General features: G+C 40.0%; 1 protein-coding gene across 1 annotated transcript; it reads right to left on the bottom strand.

Annotated features, from left to right (window-relative positions):
* Positions 1 to 1,329: 1,329 nt before the first annotated feature.
* Positions 1,330 to 9,639, bottom strand: LOC141250766 (chymotrypsin-like elastase family member 1). The gene is made up of 8 exons (XM_073670091.1): positions 9,501 to 9,639; positions 8,742 to 8,839; positions 7,088 to 7,188; positions 5,427 to 5,552; positions 4,856 to 4,992; positions 4,285 to 4,430; positions 3,815 to 3,964; positions 1,330 to 1,442 (listed from the first exon to the last, which is right to left on the bottom strand). The coding sequence occupies exons 1-8, from the start codon at positions 9,538 to 9,540 to the stop codon at positions 1,434 to 1,436; spliced, it is 807 nt and encodes a 268-aa protein (XP_073526192.1). The 5' UTR covers positions 9,541 to 9,639; the 3' UTR covers positions 1,330 to 1,433.
* Positions 9,640 to 10,801: the final 1,162 nt, after the last annotated feature.

Here is a 10,801-nt window from a genome sequence, read left to right as displayed (position 1 = left end):
GCTAGATTTCTAAAAATTAACAAGGAATAAAACCAAATTCATCATCTTTCCACCATCTCATTCACCCCCCCCTAACTGAACTATCTATCCTAAACTGTGCTGGCCGACTAATCCACCAGTCACCTTGCTATTCCCTGGATTGTCCTCTCCGTCAATCCCTGGGCTTGCTCCCCGTTGCCCAGAGACTCCAGTTGAAAAACCTAACTTTGGCATACAAAGCCATCGAAAACCTGTCTCCTCCATACATCTGTGACCTAGTCTCCCTGTACTTACCTGCGCGCAACATCCTCACAAGATCTCCTTCTCTACTTCCCTCTTATCTCTTCTTGCCACAATCGCATACAAGATTTGTCCCATGCATCTCCCCTACTGTGAAACTCTCTACCCCACCATGGAAACCTTCAAAAGGAAGCTGAAGACCCACCTCTTCCGACAAGCATACAACCTGCAGTAACCCTCACTTCACCATACCGCTGCACAACCAGCTGTACCCTCACCTACTGTATCCTCACGCATCCTTTGTAGATTGTTTGTGAGCCCTCACGGGCAGGGTCCTCTATCCTCCTCTACCAGTCAGTGACCCCGTTTCACATGTAAAGTGCCATGGAATAAATGGCGTTATAATAATAAATAATAATAATAATTATACTACTTTCCTGGTGTCTGCCCCTAATTTGATCGGTTTTGGCAGCTTTTGGGCCCGTTTGAAGGTGTTTTGTATGCGTTTGGTTTTGCCTCCCATTGAATCCAATGGGGTTCGGTATGTTCGGCGAATTATTCTGCAAACATCGAGAAGATTGCCAAACTGGAACGATCCGAACATTGAAAGGTTCGATCATCTCTAGCTTATACTTGCAACTGCTTTTCCAGATTTCCTTTGGTCTGGACTTGCAATCAACTCTTTGCAATAAGTTTTGTAATGAACTTGCAGCAGTAAGTTGTTCTGAACACAGATGTAGATTACACTGCAGGTCTCCTCAATGTGGGAAATTCATCACTACTCACATGGGACTGGTGCATATACATCACATAGTATACAACCGGGCTGGTGCATATACATCACAGGAGACATTTGGGACTAATGCATACATCACAGGAGACATTGGGGCTGGAGCGGACATCACAGGAGAAGTTGGAACTGGAGTATATATGCATCACTGGAGACATTGGGGCTGAAGAAAATACATCACAGGAGACATTGGGGCTGGAGCATACATTACAGGCTGGAGACATTTGGGGTTAGTGTGGACATCATAGGAGACATTGTGGCTGAAGCATATATACATCACAGGAGACATTGGGACTAAATAAGGTTAGACAAAAGAAAGGTTTCAGAGGTTGCTAGTCCTTTATTTTCTCTGCAATGTATGAAATACAATTATATATGCATGAAGTCCTATAATATTTTTGCCTTCGATAAGTTTCTTTGAATTTTACACGTTCTGAAAAAATAAAAATATATCCATTAAGTAACCTTGTCCCGTAGGCTATTGAAGGTAACATGAAGACTTAAAGGGGTCGTCCAAATCTAAGATTGATTTTAATCCTACACGTCTATCAAATTATTGTATAATCTAATCGCTTTTCTAATATACTTTAATTAAAAAGTCCTTATTGGTCCCTCTCTGATTTATCTAACTGGTTAATTATTTTTTTAACCTACTTCTGTTTTAATGACATTTTGTTTGAGAATACCCAGTGCATGCTGGGATACTCAAATGGGACATGGTCTGGGGGCAGAGGCTTTGGTCACTGTTGCACCTGCTGTCCCTACCCTGAAACGAAGCGTCACTAGTGATGTCCATTTTAGAGGCTGGGCTAGTTTGACCTCTGACGAACATATGTCGGTTGTCAGTTCCCTCATATGCTTGTGCAATATTCTTTTCAATGCACAGTGACAATGCGCTCCCTCGCAAGCTCTAATGATAAGGCTATGTGCCCACGATGCAGAAATGCTGCATATTTTTTCCGCTTCTCCCTGGCAGGATAAACGCATGCGGTTTTTACATGCGTTTTTCCTGCCAGATAGAAGCGTTTGTCAAGCGTTTTTGCATGCGGGCTATCAAGCGCTTTTCCAAGCGATTTTAGCATCACTTGGAAAAGTGCTTGACAACTTGTTCACACTATATAAATCCATGCAATCGGCATGGATTTATAGTAGTGTGACCAAGTTAGTTAAAAAAAAAGAATAAGAATGGTAAAAAATAAAAAAAAAGTTTATACTCACCTTCCGATGTCCTCCCGGTGTGTTCTCCGCCGCGTCCGGTCTCTTGCACTGCTCGCGCTGTTGTGGAGGACCTACGGTGACATCATTGAGTCATGTGACAGGTCACATGACTCAATGACGTCATGGCAGGTCCTTCACAACAGCGCGAGCAGTGCAAGAGACCAGACGGAGCGGACAAAACACCGGGAGGACATCGGAAGGTGAGTATAAACTTTATTTTTTATTTTAAATTCTTTTTTTTTACAGTTTCTATGGTACCCGGGTCTGGATGAGAGTCTCCTCTCCTCCAGACCCGGGTACCATCCGCACATTGAACCATGTGATATCCGCTTGTGCACATGCAGTGATGCGGATGTCACGCGGTCCAATGCAAGTCAATGGCGGCAATTACGCTGCGTGTCCGCAAAATTAATGGACATGCTGTGTATTTTTCCGCAATGATAATCCGCAGCGGAAATTTACGCAGCATGTGCACAGCATATGCGGATTATCATTGGGGACCATGGGGCACGTATTACCAAGCGTTTTTTAAGCATTTTCGCTGCGGAAAAAAAAAACGCTTGAAAAACGCATAGTGGGTACGCAGCCTAAGTGATGAGCCGGCAAGAAAGGGCACTGCCAAAGCGCTTTGTAAAGAAAGAATACATCAAGCAAGGAGAGCAGAGAACAGTCCCGCATGTAAGACATGTAAGATTAAATCAATAGGATTAAAATCAAATCGGACCATCCCTTTAAGAAATTTCCTTAAAAAGTAGTGCATTAAAACAAACCATGAAAATGATGAACTTTACATGCAACACATTACGTTTTGATTTCAGCTTGTAATAACCTCTACTCATTTGTACATATCAGTTTTTTGTGCTTTCCATTTTGAGTGTTGACTGCAGGTTGGTCTACATTTGTGAATTTTGAAATGTATTCCCAGTTTTCAGGTACTAACACCTACAGTATTACATTACATTACAACCAATAGTCTTCTAAGAGACCCTGTATTTGGCACTTTGGAACTACTGACAAGTATAATAGCAAGTGAGTGAAAAAAATGACTAAGGGCCCAATTCATTATGGGTTTGAGCCTTTCTTTGGTCTAGTTTTAGTGTTTTAGCCTGTTTTTGAGCTGCACCAAATTCTCATTTTTTAAAATCTCTATATTTGTTTACTTGTTTTTTTTATGTTCACCAATGTGGTTGTGGTTTTGTTTCCTTCCAGATCTTTGCGGCTGATTCATCAAAAAAAAAAAACATTTTTGCATATATGTACTTCAGTTTCCCCTGGAAGAATTTTATATATGCCTGAAATTCTTGTGTAAATTTTGCATCATTTTAACAGAACATAGGACATTTTGCTCTAAAAAGGTGCAACAAAAAGAAAAACTAAAATAAACAGCATTTTTGATTTTGCACAAAATTCTTTAACTGTGTGCGCCACTTTGAAGACTTGGTGCCCCCCAAAAAAATCTCAATTAGTACCACATGAAATAGTGATGTAAAAAGACATGCAAACGACGAACTTGGCCCTAAGAAAGAAGGAAGTGTTTATTATCCACTAGTAACTAGTTATTGATTATAACCATGAGCTGAAACTTACGCTGTTGATCCAGGAGATGTATGCAGACACTCTGGTGAACACTGTTGGTTTCAGGTAAGCATTGCATCCAAGGGAAGACACAAAGCTGGTCACACCATGGACCTGGTAGCCACCACTGACGGAGCAGTTCAGAGGTCCACCAGAATCACCCTATAAGACATGTGTGATGAGTAGTGGCAGCAATTGTGCTACAATTCAGATGCTAGTCATTTGTATAATCAATTATAATAGTATTATAGCTGGAATATCAATATTACAACAAAAATAGTGGCACTTATTTCTTTTTCATGTCTATGTATGTAAATTAAAAATTCAGTAAATGTTACTTAATATCTGGTCTTTTCTTTTCAATTCTATTTCCTCGCTACATTATTCAGAGAAACCAAATTTTTTTTTCAAATTCTGTACAATTCCTTATATAAATATTGAGAAAATAAGAGAAATAGATACAAAACAATGGCCAGACTTACATTGCATCCGGCCTGGGCTCCATTACCACCGGCACACACCATGGTAGTCTTAACAGTGCTGCCCCAGTAAGAGCTGGTAGAGCAGGTGGAGTGGGCTACGACGGGCAGAGGGGCCTGCTGGAGGATGGATGGCAGAGAGCCGCCAGCTGCAATAAAAGAGCCATCATTCTTAGTATTGTTTAACTGACACACCAGGCAGTTTTCTGTGAGCGCTTTCAGGACATTATTGATTGGAATTCATATTCAGTTTAATATTTGTCTTCATAATGCATATCCAGTGGTTAGCACTGCTGTTTTGCAGCGCTGCGGTCCTGGGTTCAAATCCTACCAAGGACAACATCTGCAAGGAGTTTGTATGTTCTCCCCGTGTTTGTGTGGGTTTCCTCCAGGTTCTCTGGTTTTTCCCACACTCCAAAGACATACTGATAGGGAATGTAGATTGTGAGCCCCAATGGGGACAGTGATTACAGTATCTGTAAAGTGCTGCAGAATGTGATGGCGCTATATACAAGTAAGCATTATAAATACAGTAAATAGACTTTTCAAAAACATATCCTAAATTACAACTTACTACTGGTTCTTCCCCATCCGGAAATGATGCAGTTGTGGTTGTGGGCAAGGATGGTACCATCTGCTGGCAGTGATGCCAGTTTCACATAGCTGTTTACAGTAGCACTAGCTGCCAGGTGGAGGACAGCAATATCATAACTGGAAAAGTAAATTAGGGAAGAATAAGAGTCTCTCATAGTTGTCATAAATCATACACAATAAGAAATTACCATAGATGACTGTACGTTGATTTGTTTTTCCTCTTAGGGGTCATGCTATCCTTAGGACCAATAAGGCTAAACTTCTACCCCCAACTATTAAACCATTTAAAAGATAAGTCAGTTGATCCCTCTATGACTCCAAAGTGCAGCTGCAGCAATGGTTGAATTTCCAGTTCCAATTTCCATTGGCTGAACTCGTTGGAGAAGTGTCTTTGTTCAATCATGAACATAAACAGTGTAATAATCATTATACATATACAGTACATTGTATCATTTTATATGAATAAAGTGAAGATTTTGACAGATCTGATTCTTCCCGCATTTTGCCTGACGTGTATTCTCAACAGCCTCTAGTTTCCATCAGATACATACCCGGCAGCGACATTGTTGGTGTTCCAGCTTGCATGGATACGAATTCCTGACACTGAGATTACCTGTTCGGTGCCCTCGCTCACGCTCAGGTTGTGATCTCCCAAGACCACGCGGTATGTGTTGGCTCTAATCAACAGATATGAATAAGTAGAGAGACAGGTATAAGGAGGCATGCTATGTGTATACTGATAATACCAGTGAAAGAGACTGCAGAACAGTGATGTAACAACAATTAAAATCAGTGATAAATGCATATTCAGGAAACAGATATTGGCTTACACAGAGGTATGTTTAGTAGTTATATCAGAAGTCACCAGTACTGTTAGTTTATGCTAAGCATAACATACAGATATAGCTTAATTGGGTTGTCTCATGATAGACGTCTCTGGCATATCCACATGATATGCTATAAATGTCTAACTGATGACGGTCCAATTGTCTCACATCTGGACTATGTACCTATCTCCAGAAGACGGTTCCCAGATGTCCCATCCCAGCAGGACACATGCTTTGAGAGTTTCAATTACGGGTGAACAGGTGGACTCGGCTGCATTGAGACCTCCCATATCAGCGAATGGAGTGGGACACGAATGCACAGCCACCTCCCCAGTCACTGCAGTTGGGTACCAGTCGGAATAAAGGATCTAGCAATCCTCTTCTGGATATAGATGCAGATCTCAGAGGTAGGACCACCATGAATTAGACATTTATGTCTGTTCTGAGACAATCCCTTTAAATGTGATATTTAATAATCCATAATCCAATGAAAATGTCAGGTTAAGGCTTCCTACATCATGATATGCTGATTGTCTCTTCAGAGAGGAAGAGGACTAGAACTCTAGTGCCACCTATAGGAAGTAGGAATCCTAAAAGTCAATATCGACCCTTTAACCAGTCTAAGTCTATGACTTAGGATAAAAGCCAGAACCAGAATCTCAGTTTGGAGACACTGTGTTTCGGGGCACTGCCCCTCGTTAGTGTGAGATCTGGTTTGGCTGGGTGAGAGGCGTCTGACCGGTATCCAAGGGGTAACCATTCTCCTTGATCCTACATCATGATAAATAATGCATTAAATGTCAGGTTAATGTTAGGCTCTTTTCACATATCCAGTTGTCATCCATTTGTAATAGAAACAGTATTAAAAAAAAATCAGATCTGTTCCAAATAGAGCAGAAACAGATGCAAAATGGAAACCAAAGTTTCCATTTTTGAATGGATCCTTTAAAAAGAAAGAAAAAAAATTATTTAAAGAGAAACACTTTGGTTTCGTTTTGCTCCGTTTGTAACCGACCCGCTTTTCCTAGCGGTGTCTCTGAATTCCTCTTATGTTCTGTGCATTTGCAGTGCTAGAAGACGGATCCGTTAACTGCTGATATAACGGGTGACCATCTATTATGATCCGTCTACCATAAACTTTAATGTTAAGAAACAGGATCCATTTAATATCTGTTTTTTCGCCAGATAAATAAGTTGTGTAGAATACGTGTTCTTTTTATTCAGGCTAAAAACAAATAGCAGCTGGAAGTGTGGCGAATGGGTCCTGAACTGGATCATTTTATTCACGTTTTTATGATCCCAAAATGCTTCCAAAAATAGAAATAATGACTGAAGGTGTGAACACAGCCTACATTACAGTTGTAGTTCCTGAGAGGGAATATCACCTGTCTACGCAGTGAGCAGCAGTCATAACACGGTTGGCACGGATCAGGGAGCCGCCGCAGGTGTGGTACCAGCTGCTACCAGACAGATATTGGAGAGATACCTGTACGATGACACACATGGGCACATTTTTATCATCACAGTGTCAGAGAAAATCAAAAATTCCTACCATATATGATATGTTGTGTAATTAAGATTTAGAAGCTTCCCTGTCACCGCACTCCTTCCATACAAACGCTAGAAATATATGCCCCGTAAGAAGAGGGGTCGATAGACGACAGTAGCGTGTGACTTCAGGACCAGACTGTAATCATGGATCCTTATACATTTTATGCATAAAACAGTTAGTACTATATTACACTCTGTAATCTGACCTGTCGGGTGTAGTTAATATTGCACCCTGTGTCTCTCTATATGTGTGAATAGCCCCATACTACCCTCTGCTGGCTTCTGTTGTGTACTCTCCAACTTTTATATGTTTTATATGGCCCAATTTCTGATTAAAAAAATATTAATTCGCATTTACTCCAGTTGTCCAATTTGTTTTTGGTGTATGGTTCAGAGTGGTTAAGGAGAACATGGTAGCCACTTGCTATCTTTCCTATAGGTGCTGGGTAGTTATAGGTATTTTATATGCTTCTTCATGATAAAAACCTGTCTGACTGCAGCTACTGCTGGAATGAGTGCACTACATAGGGACTCTACTACACCCTTCAAACTCAATGATATATACACTGTATGCTGTAAGCTCCTCTTGTGGTAAGCTAAAGAATGTTACTATTTAAATTGTTATTTAGCAGAGCAGAGAGGGAAATTGACCTTAAAGACAACCTGTCACCTCCAGAAATGCTATTTAACTGCAAATATAGCTATAATCTGCAAGTAAATAACGAGTAAAAGCTCCTATGTAGCCAGCTTATTGGAGCAGCAGCTACAGGGAGAAGTGAAATTCTATTTTCCCTTCAGCCCCTCTCTCACAGTAATCAGGGCAGTGCAGGGGCTGTAAAGTCACCGATCACTACACAGTGACTGCAGCTTTAATCACTCCTCATTCACATTGATTGACAGTCTACTTTGCACGTATACACTCTGCACACATACACTGCATTGCTGGTTGTCAATCAATGTGCCACAGAGTGATTACAGTCCTGGCTAGACAGGATTTAGATGTAATTTACCTGCAGAGTACCACTATATCTATAAATGTACCTGTTGCCTAAAAATCTTTTCTGTAGGCAACAGGTTCCCTTTAAAGGGAGTCTGTCAGCACAGAATTACTGTTCAAACCAAGTATCAGCACTCAGTTCACCCATAGCATAGACAAAGATTTAAGTGTACCTCCCCACCTGCTTGTCTGTCTCCGCCCCCCTCTGTTTTGATTGACAGCACTGCCTTTATAGAGCCAGAGAAGGGTAGAGATAGATGGAAAACAAGTGGGTGGGAAGGTGTACTTAAATGTGTGGTCACACCAATGGTGAACAGTCACTTTTTGCTGACAGACCCACTTTAACAATATTTTTTCTTTTGCAAACTCCTAGGGATGGTTGGAGAGGTTTGGGGGGTTAGGAAACTGCTCTTAACACACCTCAAAATTACTGTTGGGCTGATGATATTCCATTAATTCTTTTCTAAGAGAGTAATTTTAGCATCACTTACCTGCCATGGCCAGGCATTTTTGACTGCATTTGATCCTCCTACTACACGTGCATTGTCATCAATGTCTTCAAGGTAGCTTAGTTTCTCATTGCAATGTCCTTGGGTAAAGTAGAATTTAAACCACAAATTAATGTTGTAATTGTTAAGATTTTCATTACTTGCCATATAAATTAGTGAATGGGACCATGCTGTTTTATTCCAGAGAAATCCACATTTTTCTTATTATGCAAATGAGCTGTTAAGATCTATGGGCCGAAAACAGATCTCCCCGAGAATCTGCCTATTTTGACTGAAAGGGAGCATTAGCAGTGTGAGACATGTAATGGCTGACCGTCTGCTCTCCTGATCTACATATCTTATACTGGTAACTCCCCCTGTCATTTATAATAAGCTCTTGAGGAAAATTCTCAGGTAGATCTGTGTCCGGCCCATAGATCTTAACAGCTCATTTACATATTAAGAAAAACGTGGATTTCTCTGGAAACAAATCGCAAATATAATTTTATTCAGCTTCCTATGACCTGCATGTCCGTATAGACGGATTAGGAGGGATGATCCTACTGGCAGATTCTCTTCTTATATATGGGATAATAGGGACAGTGACAGACACGTAACGATCATATGGCAAATGATGGCAGATCTTAGATTTTTTTTATTGATCTCACAGAAACATTAAGGCTCCTGAGAACAGCAGGCAGCTCGGAGGGTGATTAGCATAGTCATAGTTAAGTTGCAGTAAAATTGAAGAATATGTCTTACCACCAAGGACCAATGCAGCAAGTAGAAGGAATGTTAACATCTTGGATCCGTTGTAGCTTGATGTACAGGGCAGAAGTAAGTCTGTACTCCCATTTATATTGCTTGCTGCCCTAAGCTTCGGGTGGTGGGAAGGTTGTCAGGTGTCATATTAACAATATTTGCCATATCTTTATCTGTTATTGCATTTTTTGTCAAGGACACTTGGACTAATTGAGTCAGCAATAGTTATAAAAAAACAAGTAAAGATAGATTATATTCCAATTATTTCTGGGATTCTATTGCTCTGTACATTTCTGATTACAGGGGTGTAACTATAGGAGTGCAGTTACACCTGGTGCCATGGCCAGTTTTTGTTTCTCCAATTCTAATTTCTTCTTTTTCCAAGAGTCATATCTTACTTTTCCAATGACATAACCATATGAGGGATTGTATTTTTGCAGAACTACTTATAGTTTTGAATGAAACCATTAATTTTGCCATTCAACGTACTGGAAAACTTGCAAAAAATCCAAGTGCAATGAAATGGTGAAAATAACACAATTCTGCCTCTTTTTTTATTTGGGGTGGGTGGGAGGGCTGTTTTTACTGTGTGCATCGTGGTGACCTATCAATATGATTCTCCAAGTTAGTATGGTTATGGCAATATTTATTTTAAGTGGTGAAAAAAAACTGAAATTTTTAAAAAAATTCTTTGTGTCACTTTTTTCTGAGACCCATAACTTTTTTTTTTTACATTTTCTGTCAATGGAGCTGTGTGAGGGCTTGCTTTTTTTGCATGACAAGCTGACATTTTTATTGTTACCATTTTGAGATACATATGATATTTCGATCGCTATAGATGTATTTTTGGAAGTAGGTGTGGTGAATAAAAAATGTCAATTCTGTCTTTTTTTTTTATTTATGGTAATTATTGTATGGTTTGAATAATTTTATATTTAAATAGATAATACTTTTACACAAATGGCAAAACAGAATATTTATTTTTTATGTCTGTTTTTTTAATTGGGGAAAAGTTGAGTAATTTCATTTTTTTCATTCCTGGCACAGTGTGTGACAGTGCCTCCTCTAGGCATTTTACATGGTACTATTCTCTTCCAACAACCTTCCCTGCTTCCTCTCCTATCTATTCAGCTCTCATCCTTGATTTCACCCATGTCTGGTCAGGTAAAGAAGAGAAGAGAGAGCTTAGGAACGCTCTCCACTCTCAGCCATGAAGGGGCTCTGTAAGTGATCGACTAACTCTTTCTACTCATTATTAATTTACTATAGAAGGTGTCAGTCAATGTTCATAATGTTCATTA

Source organism: Phyllobates terribilis, unplaced genomic scaffold, assembly GCF_046119375.1.
Source record: "Phyllobates terribilis strain yellow unplaced genomic scaffold, ASM4611937v1 Scaffold_2__4_contigs__length_985480577, whole genome shotgun sequence".
NCBI lineage: Eukaryota > Metazoa > Chordata > Amphibia > Anura > Dendrobatidae > Phyllobates > Phyllobates terribilis.
The sequence above is the reverse complement of the archived record's forward strand: the minus strand, read 5'-3'. Positions and strand labels throughout refer to the sequence as shown.